The 21,406-nt window shown below is 43.7% G+C and overlaps 1 protein-coding gene across 7 annotated transcripts in view; it reads left to right on the top strand.

The window, feature by feature from the left end:
• LRMDA (leucine rich melanocyte differentiation associated) overlaps window positions 1-21,406 on the top strand; it is a 1,313,836-nt gene that overhangs the window by 70,688 nt on the left and 1,221,742 nt on the right. Inside the window, exon 2 of one of the 7 annotated variants that reach the window (XM_049855445.1) lies at window positions 1,148-1,196. The exons of 5 other annotated variants lie outside the window; for them this stretch is intronic. Coding sequence is in view for 1 of the 2 variants with exons in the window: in XM_049855440.1 (XP_049711397.1) it covers window positions 10,779-11,789 (1,011 nt within the window). In the remaining variant the exon portion in view is untranslated. Of the gene's footprint in view, window positions 1-1,147; window positions 21,402-21,406 lie in introns of those variants that run through there. One more of the 7 variants, XM_049855440.1, reaches the window with a different exon arrangement.

The raw sequence follows: 21,406 nt of genomic DNA, 5'->3' as shown, positions 1-21,406 counted from the left end.
CAATTTTCTTGGCCCTTTGTTATGTGTTCCTTTCTCTGGGCTGGTTTAAGAAGCTGCCAGGGCCAGGGAGCAGTGCTTGGAGTGATGGACAAGGATACTCTCCCCATAAAGAAAATCACAAGGGTCCCAAGTTGAGTAATAAAAGGCCTTGTCAGTGGCTTTTCTTGTGTAGTCTGCATTGTTTATAGGGTGTTTTCCACTGAGAAACACACTCTTCTCTGGGCCTAGGGATAAGACAGGTTGAATAGCACTGGGTCATGTGTAGGGATTTGGCCTTGACTAATTTGGGAGTTCACTGTCTTCTTCTTTATAATTCTCCCTCTCCGTTGTTAGAGTAGTTTTCTCCTTAATTTTAAGTTTTAAAATTCCTTTACCTTATAAAACCACATATGCAGACTTAAAAGGTAAAAACAATTGACGAGAAGTATTTGGAGCAAATATGACAAGCATCAGGTTGATATCCTTACTATATAAAGAGCCTCTACAAAAAACAACCAACACCCTATTGTGCATCCATTAAAAACAGTACTACCACAGTTTTACATGCCATGGGAGCATGTTCTCCGTCTAAAGCTGAGCCAAATAGCAGGACATATTATTAAACATCCAGATGTCAATGAGCTTATATGTACTTAAAGAACTGAAACGTCCTTTTTTTTTAAATTAATTTCATCTGTCAGGAGTGTCTACAAGTAGTTTCTCCCTTGGCATGTGACCATGGTGCCTTGGCTTTGCCGTTCCAGCCAACTGACCCTTTTACTGAAAGTTTAATAGGGGATAAATTCCCACGTGAATTCGTAATCCCCTTATCTGTGCTAAGAGCATGCTGTAAGGAGCCTGCGACAAAGAGAATCTTACATCTTGCGGTTTTGCTCTGACTCACCCCTTGGCCTCCTTCCTAACCTCTCTACACCTCCTGGCTTGACGCTTTAGGCGTCTGCCCCTTGCAGTCATTGCCTGGGTTGCAGTATGTCAAATGATGTTTTAAATAAACAGATTCACGTTTCCTGCCAGTCATCATGTTGAGGCATTTAAGGAAATGGGGCATATGTGAGTGAGGAATGTATCTGGACTTATGAGATGAGAAAACATAGACTTGTTCTCCTCAAGGATTTATTAATTTTGAGCCTTATTCTCTTTTATGTAGTGCAACTTTACCTATAAATGGGGAAGCAAAGTCGCAGTCAAGTCACACTGTAAGTTTTGAAAATTTATTGCTGAAGTTTGCTCTCCCCTTAATACTTTTATTACTTTCTCCTCTCTTCCCTGTCCATGGTATGGGTTACAGTTAATGTTATCTACATATGTCTATAAATACTGAAAATGTTTTTGATACAATGTGCATTTAATCAACTTTTTGTTACTGTTATGCCGTTTGTGTGGAGGAAAATTGTTTCTGTCTTAATGTTCTATTGAAGTGCCTTTGGAGTGATGATATCATAATCACTTTAATACATTTAAAAGCTTCAAGGCTTAGCATTTATTGAACAAAGCTCATTGAAGGAATATAACGGATGTCTTGAGGCTTTCCGCTGCTGCAAAAAGGACAGTATTGTTCATAGCCTCTGTAAAAGAATATCTGAATTTTTATTTTACTTTGCGCCGTGCTGCAATTATATTTCAAAAGCTCTTCAAGCGCTACTGACAAAGGGGCTGTTTTATGTATTGTTATAATTGCAGATCTTAGGGCCCACTAAGAGCCCTGGTGGCGCGGTGGTTAAGCGCTTGGCTGCTAATCGAAAGGTTGGTGGTTTGAACCCACCAACTGTTCCATGGGAGAAAGATGTGGCAGTCTGCTTCTGTAAAGATTTACAGCCGTGGAAACCCTATGGGGCAGGTATTCTCTGTCCTATAGGGTTGCTATGGAGTAGTAATCAACTTGAAGGCAATGGGTTTGTTTGGTTTTTGGGTGGGACTGACTGCTGTGAGTTTAACTGATAATGGATAACACTTTAAAACTTTTATCACCAAAATCCCAACTTCTGAGATCTTAAAAGATGGCTTTCCCTTCCTACTTGGGTGTCGTTGGAGATCTAGTCTTCTAGACTTGGGAAGTGGGTGGAAAACTTTATTATTCCAGAAACTCTCAGAATCCTGGCACTTTAGGATAGTCCTTCATGAAAAGGAGTCAGGAGTAAGGGGAGAACCGTGGAAGCTCAAGGTTGGTGTGTGTATAGGGAGAGCCCATGGAATCAGAACATGAGGATGGGGAGTGGGAAGCCCAGCGGAGCCATTGGGAAATTCTTGTTGGTCGAAGGGGCTGCTTCTCACATAGTCTTCTGGACTAAACTGACAGGCAGGGCTGGCATGCTCTGAAGCCACCTCTCTCAGGAGCATAATGGAGAGGGCATGCCTGCTGATGATAGAACGGAAAATGCTCAGTAATTCTTAAGGTTGAGATGGTTAAGTTATGTTCTTGAAATCTGGCACCTCCGGGAACCTTGTCCTCATCTTTTCTGCTGTTAGATAACTGTTTACTGCTGGCTTTGGAATTACGAATGTTGCGAAACATCCCCTTGGGTGCAGGCCTAGTCTTGGAAATCACTTCAAGGAAGATTTCTTTACGTTACTGTCATAACCAATGGGAGAAAAGCGCCTGAAAAGACTGGTCAACATTTCCTGTTTCTTATTCCTCATCACCTCACTAGGGAGCTCCAGGCCTTGAGACTTCCTCACTGGCTTACTTGAAATTTACTTCTTAAAGCATGCAACTGCTTGTCTAAAATTTCCTTAAGGTAAAGTGGGTATTTTAGAGCTCACTTCTTTGAAGGGTGCTGCTGAGCCCTAAATAATTATGAATCCACATTTGTCCCCATCCTCCCAAGAAAAGTACAATGCTCTCGACAGGCGAATCTAATTGAAATGATGGCTTTGATTGAGTAGCCTGACAATGATGGTCCTTTACCTCTGGCCCTTCTAAACTGGAGAGGTATGGGGTCAGCTTCCTCTGGTAGTCAACCCTTCCTAATTGGGGTTGTGTGGGCTAGTGAGAGACCAGAGCTATGATTGGGGCATGGTAGTATTGCTAGCCATTGTTAAAAAAAGAGATATTGTTTATCCATTATCTTAGGCTGGGTTCTCTAGAGAAGCAAAACCAGTAAAGCATATATATATATATGTATATACATACACACACACATACATATGTATACATATGGAGAGAGAGGGAGAGAGAGAGAGATTTATATCAATAGAGGCTGGAACGTTCCAAGTCTGTGGGTCAGGATAGGGGCTTCTCCTGATTCATGTAGCCACAGGGGCTGGCAAACCCAAGATTGGCAGGTTGGAGAGCAGGGGTCTTGCTCACAGGCTGTGAAGACTGAAAAATCTCAAGATTGGCAGGGAAGACCACAGGTAAGCTGCTAGCTCAAGCCCCAAGAACCAGAGGTCATATGAACAGGAGCCAGCTGCACGATCCAGAGTGAACAAAAGTCCCTGAGCATTGCCAGAATATCTGCTTATATTTGATGCAGGCCACATGCCCAAGGAAACTCCACTTCAACTGATTGGCTACTCACAGCAGATCCCATCGTGGGGGTGATCACATATCATCTCAACAGGGAAGTGATCGCAATGTTCTATGACTGCCAAAACACTGAGAGTCACGGCCCAGCCAAGCTGACACACAGCCTTAACCATCACATCCATCCATCCATCCATCTGTTTCATTTAGGATTAAGTTCACTTTGTGGGCCTGATGACCCGAGATATCAGCAACCTAAACAAGGTTGGTAATTTGTCTTTCTCATGTGAAAGAAGCCTAGATGCTGGTACCAGGGACCCAAGTTACTTTTAGCTTTCTACTATGCTGTCTTTAGGGTGTGGCATCTTGAACTTATCCTTACAGTCCAAGATAGCAGCTAGAAGTCAAGAGCCTCATGTCTCCATTCCAGGCTGGCAGCAGGAGAAAAGGCAAAGAAGGACATTCCCTCCTACCTTTTAAGGAGTCTTTTTAGAAGTTTCATACAGCAATTTAGATATAAGGCCACACCTATTTGTAAGGGAGGCAAGGAATTGCAATCTTTTACCTGGGTGGCAGTGTGCCCAGCTAAAATGTCTATTCCTGAGAAAGAATGGATATTGGGGTAGGTCAACTGTAGACTTTTCCATGTTGTTGTATGCCATTGAGTTAATTCCAACTCGTAGTGACACTATAGGACTGAATAGAACTGCCCCGTAGGATTTCCTAGGCTGTAATGTTTATGGGAGCAGATTACCAGGTCTTTTCTCCCATGGAACCACTGTTAAGTTTGAACTGTTGACCTTTTGTTTAGCAGCTGAGCACTTACCCACTGTGCCACAAGGTCTCCTTAGACTTTGCCATACAATGTATCAATTCATTCATCTGTCTCTCTCACACACGCGTGCATGCGCACGCACGCGCGCATGCACACACACACACACACACACTCTCTGCCACCTTCAAATGTATAGAGGGAATGCCCCTCCCCAGTTCCACACATTCCTCAGGCTAGCCTTTTATGACTTTTTTTCCCTTTCAAGATTTCCGTTGATGTTTGTTTTAACCTGCTCTTACCGATATTAAGAGGTTGGGCATGGGAGAGTTCTTTTCTTGAGCACCAAGTCTTCATTTCTCCTCCTCATAACATTTTTATGCAGCTGAAACATCAAGGCCTGCCTTTCAGAGGAAAAGTTGACCCAAAGAGCTGCCAGAATGGCTCTCAGAAGCCTCTGAGCTATCCGTTTGCCTTTCAGGATATCACAGCTGTCACTCCTCTTCAGACTCCCTCCCCTTGCCTGCAGGCATCTGTACAAAGGGCAGCCCCCTTGAGGTCTGGAGTCGTGTTGCTCGTGGGGATGAAGTGCTCTCTACCTCATAGAAATCCTGGAATCCAGAAGTCAAGGCCAGTGTCATATATATCCTCCCTCCTGTGAACAGACTAAAGCATTCTCAGAAGATGAAGATGAAGATGAAGGCAGTGCCTCGGGGTAGCTGGTTCCGTGTAGTCTCAGTTGTTACAAACTCAGGTGATGACGCCATGGTGGTCCACAAGCCCCAGGGAAGATGGACCCCTTCCACTGAGCACAAAGCTGCCTTGAGGCAGGAAGATCCTGCAGGTGACATTGCTGTGTCCCTTCTTCTACCCCAGCCCATCCACTCCTTAGTAGCAGTGGAATTTTCTAAACCAGGAATTGGGACATGTAATTTCATGAACAAGTAATGTACTACCTCTGAAGAAAAAGAGTAGCTGGGCAGATAGGTTTGCATTTCTGGGTTATTTTGAAGACTTTTAGGGTCAGTGGGACAGAACATTTGAAATCAGGGAGATTTCTCAGAGCTCATAGCTAGGAGCTGGGAGCTGTGATTGTGTTACTGGAGTCCTTGCCTAGAAAGGCTTTGAAGAGGATGGACTTTGGAGCCCCAGAGAACTAAGTTTAAATCCTCCTGCTGTGTGACTTTTAGGGGATCATTTACTTGGGTTCAGTTTTTTTTTTTTTTTCTTTCCCATCTGTAAAACAGGGCTCCAAAACCAAACCAAATCCCTTGTCATTGAGTTGATTCTGACTCACAGTGACTCTATAGGACAGAGCAGAACTGTCCCATAGTTTTCCAAGGAGTGGCTGGTGAATTCAAACTTTTGACCTTTTGGTTAATAGCCCAGTGCTTAACCACTGCACCACCAGGGCTCCAAAACAGGGCTAGGAATATAAAACTCAGTGAAGAATGAAATTAAATGAGAAGATATATAAAGTGCCTGGCAAATAGTAGGTTCTCAATAAAATTTTCCTTTTACCAAACTTAGTATATGCTACGTGCTTAGTAAATATTTCACGACGTGTTAGTTTTATGATGAAAAGCTTTGTTTTGTGTTTTGTTTTAAATGTGATCAGTAGCATATGTCCTGATTTTAATTTTATTTTACTTTTCATAACCCTAGTCTTGTTGTCCATGCCTAGAGATCTCATTCAGGGTATAGGCTCTCAGGTGACTTTTTTCAAGCAGGCTCTCCTTTCCCTTTTGGTGAAATAAGTATACCATGAAAAGGCACTTTGAAAACTAAAAACACAGGCATTCTTCACCACTCATCAAAAAAAAAAAAAACCAAACCCAGTGCCATCGAGTCGATTCCGACTCATAGAGACCTTATAGGACAGAGTAGAACTGCCCCATAGAGTTTCCAAGGAGTGCCTGGCGGATTCAAGCTGCTGACCCTTTGGTTAGCAGCCGTAGCACTTAACCATTACGCCACCAAGGTTTCCTCACCACTCACAGTGGCTTTATATTATGGTTTTTAAATTGAAGCATCACCTACCCTAGCAAACTTTTGGAAGTGGAAGAGTTGAAGAGGACTTCAAGCGTTGGTTTTCAGCCTTCCTGGGCCACGAACATCTATGAAAGTCTGATGAGAGCTGTGGACCCTCTTCTCAGAAATTGGATGTATGCACATGGAGCTCCTCATATAATTGTGGGTGATCACGGACACACCCCCACCTGCAGAAATCCTAGATCAAGAGCCTCTGGCCTGTCAATGTTTTCAGGAATGTAGATATTGACAGTAAGAAAATGGGGAAGAGAAGGGAATGAGAGATGTATGTATGAGTCGAGAAGGGGCTTGGGGAGAGTAACCCAAGCCCAAAGTGAGCAGCAGTGGTTGAGATGATGACTGAATGACAAAAACCATGCTCCTCGTAGGCATGACATTCACAGCTCCAGGGTCCCCAGGAAGTCAAGAATAGAAGGGTCAAGTTTTTTATCCCCTCCAATACTTACTTATGAAAAATTTCAAACATACAGAAAAGTTGAAAGAATTGTAGAGTGAATATGCATGTACCCACCACCCAGAATCTGCCATTAACATTTTACTCTGCTTGATTTTTTCTACCTATGTCCTTCCCTTTATCTGCCCACCAATCCATTTTACTTATTTACTTAATTTCTAACAGTTTTTTTTTTCTTGTGGTAAAAAAATTTATATAATAAAACAATTGCCATTTTTTTGTGGTGTGTGTATATACATATGTACACGCACACACACAGAAAACAAAACATTTGCCATTTGAACATTTTCTCCATGTACATTTCAGCAATGTTAATTACATTCATCATGTTGTGCACCTGTCACCACTATCTATTTCCAACTTTTTCCCATCACCGTGAACAGAAACTGAGTGCTCCTTAAGCAATACATTTGACTTTTTTGGGCGCATTTCAAAGTAAGTTGCAGACATCAGTACCCTTCATCCTAAACACTCAACATGAATATAATTTACTAGAGTTCAGTGTTGGTTGATTTTTTTTTTTCTATTGAGAAATGCACAGATGTTACGTGTACCCTTTCATGAGTTTTGGTAAATGCATACATCTGTGTCATCCAAGGAAACCCTGGTTAAGAGCTACAACTGGTAACCAAAAAGTTGGCAGTTCAGACCCACCAGACTCTTCTTGGAAACGCTATATGAGGCAGTTCTACCCTGTCCTATAGGGTCGCTATGAGTCGGAATCGACTCGACAGCAGTGGGTTTGGTTTTTGGTTTATGTTAATCCAAACCCCTCTGAAAATATAAAGCATGACCTCAAACTAGAAAGTTCCTTCATGTGCCTTCCTGGCAGTCCCTGGTCTCTCCTCTCCAGAGGCAATCTTTTGATTTTTTCCCACCATAGCCTAATTTAGATTGTTTTAGAGCTTCATATAATTGGAGTCATCTAAAATATATTTGTGTGTGTGTAAGGCGACTTTCACTAGCATAATGTGTTCAGGATTTGTCCTTGTATGTATGAGTGACTTGTTTCTTTTTATTGTTGAGTAGTCTTCCATTGTACGGCTCTTCTACATTTGCCCATTTGCCTGTCGAATATCAACCGGGCCTTTTCCAGGTTTTTGCTATTAAGCTCCTATGAAAAGGTGTGTAAAAGTCTTTGTATATACATATATTTTTTTATTTCTCTTGAGTAAATACCTGCAAGTAGAATTTCTGAATCCTAGGGCAGGTATTTTTGACTCAAAATGAGAAGAAACAGCTGCAAACAATCCATTAATAATCGGAACCTGGAATGTACGAAGTATGAAACTAGGAAAATTAGAAATCCTCAAAAATGAAATGGAGCGCATAAACATCGATATCCTAGGCATTAGTGAGCTGAAATGGGCTGGTATTGGCCATTTTGAATTGGACAATCATATAGTCTACTATGCCAGGAATGACAACTCTGACGAGGAATGGTGTTGCGTTCATCGTCAAAAAGAACGTTTCAAGATCTATCCTGAAGTACAACGGTGTCAGTGATAGGATAATATCCATATGCCTACAAGGAAGACCAGTTAATACAACTATTATTCAAATTTACGCACCAACCACTAGGGCCAAAGGTGAAGAAATAGAAGATTTTTATCAGTTGCTGCAGTCTGAAATTGTTTGAACATGTAATCAAGATGCATTGATAATTACTGGCGATTGGAATGCGAAAGTTGGAAACAAAGAAGAAGGATCAGTAGTTGGAAAATATGGCCTTGGTGATAGAAACAATGCCAGAGATTGATTGATAGAATTTTGCAAGACCAACGACTTTTTTTTTTTTTTTTTCAATTAACTTTTATTAAGCTTCAAGTGAACATTTACAATTCCAATCAGTCTTTCACATGTAAGTTTACATGTATCTTACTCCCTTCTCCCACTTGCTCTCCCCCTATTGAGTCAGCCCTTTCAGTCTCTCGTTTCGTGCCAATTTTGCCGTCTTCCCTCTCTATCTTCCCATCACCCCTCCAGTCAAGAGTTGCCAACACACTCTCCAGTGTCCACCTGATTTAATTAGCTCTCTCTTCATCAGCATCTCTCTCCCCTCCGCTGACCAGTCCCTTTCATGTCTGATTAGTTGTCTTTGGTGATGGTTCCTGTCCTGTGCCAACAGAAGGTCTGGGGAGCATTGCCACCGGGATTCCTCTAGTCTCAGTCAGACCATTAGGTATGGTCTTTTTATGAGAATTTGGGGTCTGTATCCCACTGATCTTCTGCTCCTTCAGGAGTTCTCTGTTGTGCTCCCTGACAGGGCAGTCATCGATTGTGGCCGGGCACCAACTAGTTCTTCTGGTCTCAGGATGATGTAGGTCTCTGGTTCATGTGGCCCTTTCTGTCTCTTGGGTTCTTAGTTGTTGTGTGACCTTGGTGTTCTTCATTTTTCTTTGCTCCAGGTGGGTTGAGACCAATTGATGTATCTTAGATGGCTGCTTGTTAGCATTTAAGACCCCAGACGCCACATTTCAAAGTGGGATGCAGAATGTTTTCATAATAGAATTATTTTGCCAATTGACTTAGAAGTCCCCTCAAACCATGTTCCCCAGCCCCCAGCCCATGGCCCGCTGACCTTTGAAACATTCATTTTTATCCCGGAAACCTCTTTGCTTTTAGTCCAGTCCAGTTGGGCTGACCTTCCTTGTATTGAGTGTTGTCTTTCCCCTCACCCAAAGCAGTTCTTATCTACTGATTGATCAATAAAAAACCCTCTCCCTCCGTCCCTCCCTCCCCCCCCATAACCAACCAACGACTTCTTCATTGCAAATACCTTCTTTCACCAACATAAACGGTGACTGTACCCATGGACCTTGCCATATGGAACACACAGAAATCAAATTGACTGTATCTGTGGAAAGAGACGATGGAAAAGCTCAATATCATCAGTTAGAACAAGGCCAGGGTCCAACTGTGGAACAGACCATCAATTGCTCATATGCAAGTTCAAGCTGAAACTGAAGAGAATTAGAACAAGTCCATGAGAGCCCAAATATGACCTTGAGTATATCCCACCTGAATTTAGAGACTATCTCAAGAATAGATTTGACGCATTGAACACTAGTGACCGAAGACCAGACAAGTTGTGGAATGACATCAAGGACATCATCCATGAAGAAAGCAAGAGGTCACTGAAAAGACAGGAAAGAAAGAAAAGACCAAGATGGATGTCAGAGGAGACTCTGAAACTTGCTCTTGAGTGTTGAGCAGCTAAAGCAAAAGGAAGAATTGATGAAGTAAAAGAACTGAACAGAAGATTTCAAAGAGCCTCTTGAGAAGACAAAGTATTATAATGACATGTGCAAAGAGCTGGAGATGGAAAACCAAAAGGGAAGAACACGCTCGGCATTTCTCAAGCTGAAAGAACTGAAGAAAAAATTCAAGCCTCGAGTTGCAATGGTGAAGGATTCCATGGGGAAAATATTAAACAACACAGGAGGCATCAAAAGAAGATGGAAGAAATACACAGAGTCATTATACCAAAAAGAATTAGTCGATATTCAACCATTTCAAGAGGTGGCATATGATCAGGAACCGATGGTACTGAAGGAAGAAGTCCAAGCTGCTCTGAAGGCATTGGCGAAAAACAAGGCTCCAGGAATTGATGGAATATCAATTGAGGTGTTTCAACAAACAGATGCAGCGCTGGAGGTGTTCACTCGTCTATGCCAAGAAATATGGAAGACAGCTTCCTGGTCAACTGACTGGAAGAGATCCATATTTATGCCTATTACCAAGAAAGGTGATCCAACTGAAATGTGGAAATTATAGAACAATATCATTAATATCACACGCAAGCAAAATTTTGCTGAAGATCATTCAAAAACGGCTGCAGCAGTATATCGACAGGGAACTGCCAGAAATTCAGGCTGGTTTCAGAAGAGGATGTGGAACCAGAGATGTCATCGCTGGTGTCAGATGGATCCTGGCTGAGAACAGAGAATACCAGAAGGATGTTTACCTGTGTTATTGACTATACAAAGGCATTCGACTGTGTGGATCATAACAAACTATGGATAACACTGTGAAGAATGGGAATTCCAGAACACTTAATTGTGCTCATGAGGAACCTTTACATAGATCAAGAGGCAGTTGTTTGGACAGAACAAGGGGATACTGATTGGTTGAAAGTCAGGAAAGGTATGCGTCAGGGTTGTATTCTTTCAGCATACCTATTCAGTCTATGTGCTGAGCAAATAATCCGAGAAGCTGGACTATATGAAGAAGAATGGGGCATCAGGATTCGAGGAAGACTCATTAACAATCTGCGTTATGCAGATGACACAACCTTGCTTGCTGAAAGTGAAGAGGACTTCAAGCACTTACTAATGAAGATCAAAGACCACAGCCTTCAGTATGGACTGCACCTCAACATAAAGAAAACAAAAATCCTCACAAGTGGACCAGTGAGCAACATCATGATAAACGGAGAAAAGATTGAAGTTGTCAAGGATTTCATTTTACTTGGATCCACAATCAAGAGCCATGGAAGCAGCAGTCAAGAAATCAAAAGACGCACTGCAATGGGCAAATCTGCTGCAAAGGACCTCTTCAAAGTGTCGAAGATCAAAGATGTCACCCTGAAGACTAAGGTGCACCTGACCCAAGCCATGGTATTTTCAATCACATCATATGCATGTGAAAGCTGGACAGTGAATAAGGAAGACCGAAGAAGAGTTGACGCCTTTGAATTGTGGTGTTGGCGAAGAACATTGAATATACCATGGACTGCCAAAAGAACGAACAAATCTGCCTTGGAAGAAGTGCGGCCAGAATGCTCCTTAGAGGCAAGGATGGCAAGACTGCGTCTTACATACTTTGGGCCTGTTGTCAGGAGGGATCAGTCCCTGGAGAAGGACATCATACTTGGCGGAGTACAGGGTCAGCGGAAAAGAGGAAGACCCTCAATGAGGTGGATTGGTACAGTGGCTGCAACAATGAGCTCAAGCATAACGATTGTAAGGGTGGCTCAGGACAGGGCAGTGTTTCGTTCTGTTGTGCATAGGGTCGCTAGATGTTGGAATCGACTCGACGGCACCTAACAACAAACAACAACAAGGGTAGGTATATGTTTAATTTTATAAGAAATTGCCAGAACTTTTTCAAAGTTGTTTTTCGGTTTTTACTTCCACCACCGGTGTATGAGACTTCGGCTTGCACCATATCCTTGCCAATATTGGACGTTGTCAGTCTCCTTAATTTTAGCCAATTTTATCTGGTTTGTGTGTAGTGGTATCTCATCGTGGTTTTAATTTGCCAGTGGTCTGGGGTTCCAATCTGGCCTTTTCTTGGTTCCTAAAGCCCCACTGATCTTGGAGGCGTTATCTTTATTCTTAGGGAGCATGTGGGAGTAGCTAGTGAAAATCTTATGGGGCTATAAAACTTCCCTGTCGGTTTTTTTTCTTTTTTCCTTTACATTTTCTGTGGCACCAAAATGCTTACGAGCTCTGTAGATACTTCATCACTACATGATGATGTGGCTGCAGGAAGGGTGCTGGCAGCTGGCAGGACATGGTGTCTGTCCTCCCAGATGACACCAAAGGCAGGCCGTGATGTATGTACATGTGTGTGCATGTGTGTTCCTGTGTGGAGCTGCTTGATACTCAGGGAGTTTGGTGAGTCAGCAGCTGGAGCCTCACACCCAGCCCCATGTCACAGCATTATCAGAGACCTGGGGAAACTGGACGGAGTTCAGAGAGGACCAGCTAGTACGATTAAAGAGCTTGGAGGGATTAAGGGATTGATTTATGAGGAAAGATGAAAAGAACTTAATGTGTGCTGCTTGACTAAGTGGGTACATGATAATAGCCTGCAAATATCTGAAGGGTATAAACACTGGAGAGGGAGAGGAGTTAGCACAGGGGGAGGAAACTGATCCAGGAATAATGGGGGAAATTAAAATAGGGGAGGTTGGACAAGTTGGCAGAGTATTAGCAGTGGTGTGCCTTCTATGGTATCTCTCCCTTTCAGAAGCCTGAGGGGGCAAGGAGCTGGCTTTGGGAAGATGAACCCTAACAGGCATTGCAGATTTCTCTTTCTAAAGCCACCAGGCAGAGAGAAAATATTGAGTGCCTACTGTGTGCTGTATGAAGCAAGACAGCGTGGGGAAGTGCTGACCTGGACGCGGGCTAGGAACTTCAAGGCAAGAAGGAGCAGTGAGCACGCAGGGTCAGGGAACGAGGTGATGACTGTGACCTGGACAATGAGGTCTGTACATTCTTCCTGGTAGGTTTTTTTTTTCTTTTTTTGATTGATCAAAGAAGGATTGACAATTTAATTTTGCGTCCCAGCTTACTCGAGATGTGAAATTTTTACCCCAGATGTCTTTCAACTTATTCCCTGTCTCTCATTCCTAAAATGCAGTTATCCCTGACTGCTCTACAGGGTTTACCTCTCACCACCACTATGTCTCTTCTAAGATGTGGGTCTTAAATTGGGAAGCAATATATGGACTGGTGAAGGGGATGAGAAGTGAAGCCAAACTGCCTTGGATCAGGACCTGGCTCTATACGTGCCAGCTGGGTGAGTAGGCCCAGTTACTCTCATCTGAAAAATGGAATTAATAATACCATCTTGCTTCAAGAATTATCCCAAAGTATATATGAAATAATGTGTGTGAAATGCTTAGCAGAGTGCCTGGCAAAGAGTAAATAATAAATGCTGACTGCTGTTATTATCATTAAAGATACCAGCATGAATCTCGTTACCCTGATGCTGTGACTCAGGCCTGGCGCTTGCCTGAGCAGTGCCTTTGGCATGGAGACAGCCTGGGCTGACAGCGTGTAGGAGGTGCTCCTCATAGCTTTGGGCTGGCGGGAGGGGATGTCTTCATCGCAGGAGAAGGAGGTGAGAGGCAGCACCACTTTGTTCCGTGTGGTACTAGGGTTTCGGGAGATGACCTTTAGGCAGAGCCAAGGTTTGGAGACGAGGCCCAGGCTTGGCTGGAAGAAACTTGGTTCCTTCCCCATCGTCATCCTCCATCCTGGTTCAATGAAAAGAAAATTGAGTTGGGAGTCAGAAAACCTGGGTTAACTACTGTTTTCCAACCTCCAGTTTCCTCAATGCTTAAAAAAAAGAAGACCGACCAGTCCCACCAGTTGCTGTCGAGGTGACTCTGACGCAAGGTGACCCATGTGCGTCGTAGCAGAACTGTGCTGTGTAGGGTTTTCAGTGGCTACTTTTTCAGAAGTAGATGGTCAGCCCTTTTTTCCAAGGTGCCTGTGGGTGGACTTGAACCTCCAACCTTTCTGTTGATAGCTGAGCACATTAACTGTTTGCATCACCTAGGGACTCCTAAAAAAAGGGGGTGGTGGAGGATGTTAAATTAGTATTTTTCAGACTTTTTTTTCTTACACAGTGTGGAACCCTTTAGCCAAATGATGTCTTATGTGGAACTTTAATATATAAAATATTCCCAAACTGAGCTGCTTCTGAATGGAGTAGGGGACTTGGAGACTTGCTTGATTGACCCCTCCATCGCCCCTCATGGGAGACTGTCAGGCACCTCCAGTGATTCCTGTGGCTCCATGGGACATTGCTAAAAAGCAAACAAGCCCTTCAAGACTGTTAACTGTTATTGTTCTGATGACAGCTAAAATAAATTTGTGAAGTGCCTTACAACTATTAGCTAATTATATCCTCGGAATGATACTATGATGTGTTAGGGTATTATTACCCCTATTCTACAGATGAAGAAACCAAGGCTGGGAAGTGAAGCAAGGGTCCCACAACCAAGTGTCAAGATCTCTAGGGGTGTTTCAGCTCTGAAATAGTCAAATTCAGTTTCTCCAACAGGTTTTCAAGTGATACAGTAGATACTTAATAAATGCTTAGCAGTGTGAATTGATCTGTTTGTTCCAATTGGTTTCTCCAACTCCCAATGAGGCAGAACTGAGGTATTGCAGGTAGGTCACATGCCCTGGGGATCGCTTGAGGAGGGGCGTTAATGAGCAGTTTCTGCTGACCTTCACAGTTTCCATCAAAGCTAACTGTGAGAGCTCGTTCAGCAATTTAAAACTAATTGCCATAGGTGCTATTTTCCATATGTAGGCCCCTGCTCCAGAAGGAGACCCTGCTATCTCCTGCAGGTCTCCTGGGCAAATTCTCAGATCCCCTCTTTTTGTATTGTCCTTGCTTCAGGACTCAGGCTTTCCCACTGCAGCTGTCAATCATCCATGACATCTTTCCAGGAACACAGGCCAAGTGTGCCTTCTGGGATGCCCCAGAGATTAGGGTGCTGGACGCTGGGGTTTGTAAAGTGAAATTTCCTTTTCTACTTATCATCTCAGTAGGAGTCAAACTAGAGTCTATTCTTTAATAAACATGTGATTAAAAAAAAAACAAAAACCTTTTGCTGTTGAGTTGATTCTGACTCATAGTGACCCTACCGGATAGAAAGGAACTGCCCCATAGTTTCCAAGGAGCACCTGGTGGATTCAAACTGCTGACCTTTTGGTTACCAGCCATAGCTCTTAACCACTACACCACTAGGGTTTCCTAAACATGTGGTAAGCATCCTAAATAAACTGTGTGCAGTTCGTCCTTTGAAACAAGCATTTTTAATTAACAGTCTCAGACAAGGGAATGGATGCTAACATGCTCAGTTGATTGGGATTCATATTTATCCCCTTGCAGTATGTGTTCCAGTCGCTGTCACACCTGCCTGGTGTCTCTTCCTCCCTCCCTCCCTCCTCTCTTCCTCCTTTCTTTCTTTCTAATTGGCAGAGCTCTAAGTGACCTAATAAGGCTGTAAACATAGTGGGTTGCGTGTGTGTCCTATCCCCTGCAAGAGAACAGAAGGCACCTGAAAGGGAGGTGGAACGGGCCTGTTTATAGACACGGGAGCGGGGTCAGCTTTTGAATATCTGCTGGTGGCTTTTCCATATTGAGGGCTTTCCATGGTGACATTTTTATTCCAGGGTTTACTCAGTAACCCAACTGAGAGAATACAAACCAAATATTAACATTAACCAGAGCCCAGCATAATCAAGAGTGTGAATCTGCTATAAAAATAAACATAACCAAAATAGGTCTCAAACCAGATGCTAATGAAGTTTGAGTTAATTGTATTAGTTGGGGAAGTCTAGGTGTTATTAAAAACAGCCCCCAAATCTTAGTGGCTTAACGTGATACAAGTTTATTTCTTGCTTTCTTACGTCTAATAAAGCAGAGTGTGTTGAGAGGGAGCAGTGTAGCATGCCTTTGTTCTTAGGCCCAGACTTTTTTCATCTGTGGCTCCGCTCTCCTCTTTGTTCTTGGAGTCCTCTCAGTTCTTCTAGTGAATGGGGAAAGAGAACGTGGAGAAGGCACATCGACTCTTAATCATCTCAGCGCAGGAGTCATACGTCCCACTTCTCTCACGTTTCATTGGTGAGAACTATGGCCAGGACACCCACCACCCCCCGCCCCGGCTGGTCTCCCTTCTTGCAAGGAGGCTGGGAAACGAAGTCTATCTGAGTGCCCAGAGAAGAGGAGGACCCAAGAATGGAGAGCCTGCATGGTTTCTGCCACACAGACTACTTTTGATGATCCATTTCACTATTCCCCTGTTGATGGGCATAGCTTCATAGAATAAGTTGTATGCCTTCTTGCTTTTTAGGTTTTTTGAAATAAAATTAACTTCATGGGACAATTGCTCTGTGCCCCTGTTGACTCTTCTGCAGAATGGGGGTTGGAGCCTTAGCGAAGCCACTGTGTTCATTGGAAAGAATTGGGTACAGTAAATTTCCTTGGCAATGACCAATGTCAAGTTCAACCCCTAGCTGACCCTGGCATCCATGCCTCAGAGCCTGGTTGGCCCTTGAACTCAGGCAGATACAATCATGGGTCTGTGTTTACTTTTTCTTCCAAAGGGTTCAGAGGCCTCCCCAGGCTTTCCCAGGTACATTGCCTTCATCTTGTCCTGACTGGTGCTTGTTCTTTTCTTCCCAGCCCAGCAGTCACCATGCAGAGGCAGCTTGCTCCTTTCCTGAGAGGACTCTGTGCCCTGTCCATGTCCCACACCACCCCTGTGGCCTCGTAGCAACACTCATCTTCACTTAAGAGGCACAAACAATGAAGTGTCTGTGGCAGGATGAGATGGCATACAAGCACATAAAGGCTTTTTTATGGTTGCCAAGTAAAAGTACAAAAGCCAGGGGAGGAACTGTTTTCTGTAGGGAATGTACATTTTAGAGGTGAGACTGCCCACTGTTAGTTAATAGCCCATTTTCTTTATTACAGGTACCACAAATGTGCTTGCCTTCTTTAAAAAACAAGTTTGCATTTGAATTTGAAGCCAGTTGGCTTTTAGAGAAGTTTGATTGGTTTCTTCCAGAACATTTCATGTGTGCAGCTTGGAAGTTGCAACCTGTCCTGCCGGAGACTGTTGCTGTATGTTGTGTGTGTGCAGGGAGGTGTAATGGAGCATATTTAAAGGAATGAATGTACTGTTTTGGGGATGCAGATGACATTAGGCCTGTGGATGCAGACATTTGGGGAACTTAGCTACAGCCTGTGTAATTCAGTTACGCTGCTTTATAATTGGCCAGGAATCTGGTATGCCATATTTCCCATTCGGTTAATGAAATATTAGTGTTATAAACCGTGACTATTGGTTTATAAGCCGTAATCCCTTTGCCACCCTCTGTTACCTTGGTTTAGAATCAGTTTGTTAGGGCATTAACTACCTTCTGGTTTGCATCAAGGTGGCTGTCTAATGGGTCATTAACTACCAGTGGTGCTCAATTCCTCTGGGAATTCTTTTTTTGATATCACAGTAGTTATACTGGGAATAACGTGCATGAAGAACCATGCTCACACAATAGGTTGTCTTTATGAGGGGAGGGAGCCGAGGGAGGGAGAGCAAGCAGGTGGGGTATTTACCCAGTATTTAGTTTTGAGAGCCTTTGCTTCATTTGGAAAGTTCAGCAACCTGGAAACATAAAGGTGTCTGGTTAGCCAGATAACAGATGGGTAAGGGATATTAATGAAGTAGGAGCTATGCGAGATACCAGAGCCATCTATTAATTCATTTGTGTGTTAGCCCATTCATTTATTAATCAAACATTTGTTGAATGACTCTATGTGCCAGACATCATGCTTGATGCTAGAGATTGAGAAGTGAGCAACACCAGGGATGTCTCTCTACCTCCACTGAGCATATAGTCTAGGAGAGAAAATTGACATGAATCAGGTGTGGAATTCACTTCATATTTTACTAGGTTAACAGAAAATAAGGCGTACTAGATTCTTGGAGTATTCATGGGTGTACTGTATTTTTAGACAAATAACGCATGCCTTTTATGTTTGTTTGCCAACTGTGCACTCCCTCCAAGAGGTATTTTTGTAAGTGTACTACGCTAATTTTTTTATAGTAACATGTAAAAAATACCTCGTTGGGGGAGGGCGTGGTTGGCAAACAAACATAGAAGGCAAGCATTATTTGCGTAAAAGTATGGTAAGTGTATAAATGCATGCAGTAATGGCACAGTTGGCTTGGTATGAGGTTAGGGAATTCTTCTCTAAGCAGGTGATGCTTGGGTTAAGATCTGAGGGATGAGTAGGACTTAATTAAATAAGAAGGGGAGAAAATAGCTTTCTAGGCCAAGGAAACAGCATGTGCAAAGGTCCTGTGGTAGGAGAAATCATGGCAGTGTTAGGGACCAGTAGAAGGTTGGTATGGAGCGTGGTATAAGAGAGGCAGGTAGGGATCAGCCTGTGCTGAGCCTTGTAGGGTGTGTTAAAAATTTGTGTTGTTACCCCAAGAGCAGTAGGAAACCATTGGGAGTTTTAATCAGAGGACATAATCAGATTTATGTCTAGGAAAAAAATTACACTGGCTACAGTGTGAATAATGGATTGAAGGAGGTCAGAGTAGATGTGCTTAGACCATGTGGTTGGCTATTGCAGTGAGATGGAGTCAATCTGAGCGAGAGAATTAAAATCAGAAGAACTTGGTGAGAGAGAGAGGTTACGGGGATGAGGGAGAAGGAGGAGCCCAGGCTGACACCTCCATGCCTGGCTTAGAAACTGGATGAATAAGGATAGTTATGATACAGGCTTGGCTGTTGTAACAAGACTCAGAAGGGGATAAGCAAGATGGAAATGGATTACTCTCTCAAATCACAGTCCATGTGTAAGCTGACTCCAGTCCTGATATGGTGTCTCTGTGAAATTGTAGACCTAGAATCCTTCTGTTTTATTGCTCTGCCATCTTCAGACTATTGTTCTTGTCAGCATGGTTATAGTTGGCTCACCACTAGGTCCACATTCTAGATGTGTCTCTTCTCTTCAAAGTAAACACCCAGAAGTTGGTCACAACCCATCAGCCAGAACTTAGTCACATGACCACACATTAAAAAACCTGTTGCCATTGAGTCGATTCCAACTCATAGTGACCCTGTAGGACAGAGTAGAACTGCCCTGTAGGATTTCCAAGGAGCAGCTAGTGGATTCAAGCTGCACCCTTTTGGTTAGCAGTCGATTTCTTAACCACTACGCCAGGGCTCCATACTGTAGATGATCAGAGACAACCTGCAGTCTCTACCACAGTGGTACAGTTCACCAAAATAGAAAACACTGGAAGAGGACCAGTTTGTAGGAGAAAATCATGCTCTGCTTGGGATCCTTATTGTCTCTCCCATGCCGCCTTAGCTCCCCCACTTCCCTCCATGTATCCTTAAATCCCTTACTTCTGTATACTTGCTATACTCCCACTCTCCCATATTCTTCCTACCTGGAATGCCCTTCTCTCTCCCTACCCATCCTTCAATTCTTACCCTTTCCATCAACCATCTCTGATCCCCCTGCTGCTCCTTCAGGTGAACTTTTAACACTTGTTGTTCCCATCACTGCACTGTGTAATGAATGACAACACTTCTCACACTGATGCCTTGTCTTTTCTGTTTCACTGTCATGCTGATTAACTTTTCAAATCACTATGGCATGTCTCTGTTCACTTCAACAAGTGTTTATTAAGGTTAGTGGAGCTCGGCTGCTAACTAAAAGGTTGGCAGTTCGAATCTACCAGCTGCTCCTTGGAATCTCTATGGGGGCACTTCCACTCTGTCCCATAGAGCCACTGTGAGTCGAAGTCGACTTGACGGCAACTGGTTTGGCATGAGCCAGGCTCACTTCTTCTCTCTCCCTACCATTGTGGTGTTAGCACCTCAAAGACCAAGACAGAACTTTTAAGGCTGGTTATTCTTTATAGTGAGAAAAACCCTGGTCACCTTGGTATTTGGGTGACCCTTGGGGGTCTTCTGGAGCCATTTCCAGGGGTAGAAGTCAATGAAACATAAGGAGAATAGGCTGGAATAAACCTCAGTAGCATCCTCTGTCCCCACTAATCCTCTGTTCTGCCTTATTCTGTTGAGGACCAGGCAGAGGTTACCCCAAACATGGGCACTCAGCGTAGTGTGGGCATCTGCATTATGGAAGAGGAGATGGAGGGGGAGGAGAAAGGCCCTAAGAAGACTTAGAGAAAAAAGAGCAAATTTATTCAGCTTCTTGCTGTCCCACTGTCTGATTTCTGTCCTTCGCTGGGTAGGAGAAGGGCCTGAATTAACAGCAAAGCTGAGATTCTCAAATCAACTAAGAGTCGTTTCTGCCTTTTCTTGTGTTATTGTTTGATTGAAAACTAATAATCAATTAATTGTTTATTTTTTCATTCATGCCTGCGGTCTACGTGGTCCCTGCTCTGTAGGAGCTCATGGCCTGGTGGAAATGGTAAACCACAAAACTCTCCACCAGCTCAGTGCTTTGCTGCGTATGTCCCTCAGCTGGGTTGGTTGTAGGCTCCGTGGAGACATAGACCATGCTTTAGAAGTCCCATGTGTCGCTGACAAGCCTAGCATGATGCCGGTCCCTTGGCCAGTGCCCAGTGACCTTGATGACTGATTTCCCTGACTGGTTGCTGCATCTCTCTCTGTGGAGCCCTTGGTTCCTTGGTATCTTGGAGTGTGAAAGCAGGGAGTCTGTCTGCTTGTTTCCTGGGGGGATGTTTTAGGAGGTTTCCTCCTCACTGATAGTGAAAGTGCTTTGGAAATCTGAGCTGTAGTATCAAGGCCAGAGAGCAGGATGGAGGAAGTTTCTGGGGTGAGGAGTTTGGATGCTGGCTGCCTTCTTTCCAGTTCACTCCTGGCTCTTGTATAAAGAGTTGTGATTTCTTGGGTATGCGCACACTCAAGGATGTGAGCAGGTCTTGCTTTGTTTCCCAAACCCAGATGCTCCTTCAGGTGTAAAGTTCAGTGTTTGCTCAGCTGTGTGCAAGCCTCACGCTCTGGTGACATCTGATGCACTCAACCTGGGTAAAAGAGTTTGACCCCATTACTCATGGTGTATTGTCTGCCCTTTCCCTCCCCTCCCCCCAACTACAGCCAACAAAACAGAGTGGCACCACTTGAAGACAAATGGCTGGTTGTGAGTGTCACAAAATGGCAACTCGGCCTGCTGGGAGAGGAGAGATCTTGGTAGCCAGGGATACCCCAGTGAGACCAGGAGCACTGCAGAAGCAGCTGCCTCCTGCCTGTGGCCCCTTTTGCCCTATTGGTTCCCATAGCCTTTTCGGAGTTAGCTGAGTTCCTGAGGTACCAACAAGACCACCTAGGGGAAAGAAACAAGAGAAGGGGGCTCTAAGGTGGGTGTTGCAATGAGGTTTTTTTTTTTCTTTTAAATCTAA

Source organism: Elephas maximus, chromosome 16 (genome assembly GCF_024166365.1).
Source record: "Elephas maximus indicus isolate mEleMax1 chromosome 16, mEleMax1 primary haplotype, whole genome shotgun sequence".
NCBI lineage: Eukaryota > Metazoa > Chordata > Mammalia > Proboscidea > Elephantidae > Elephas > Elephas maximus.
This window is presented reverse-complemented; position numbering and strand designations above follow the sequence as displayed.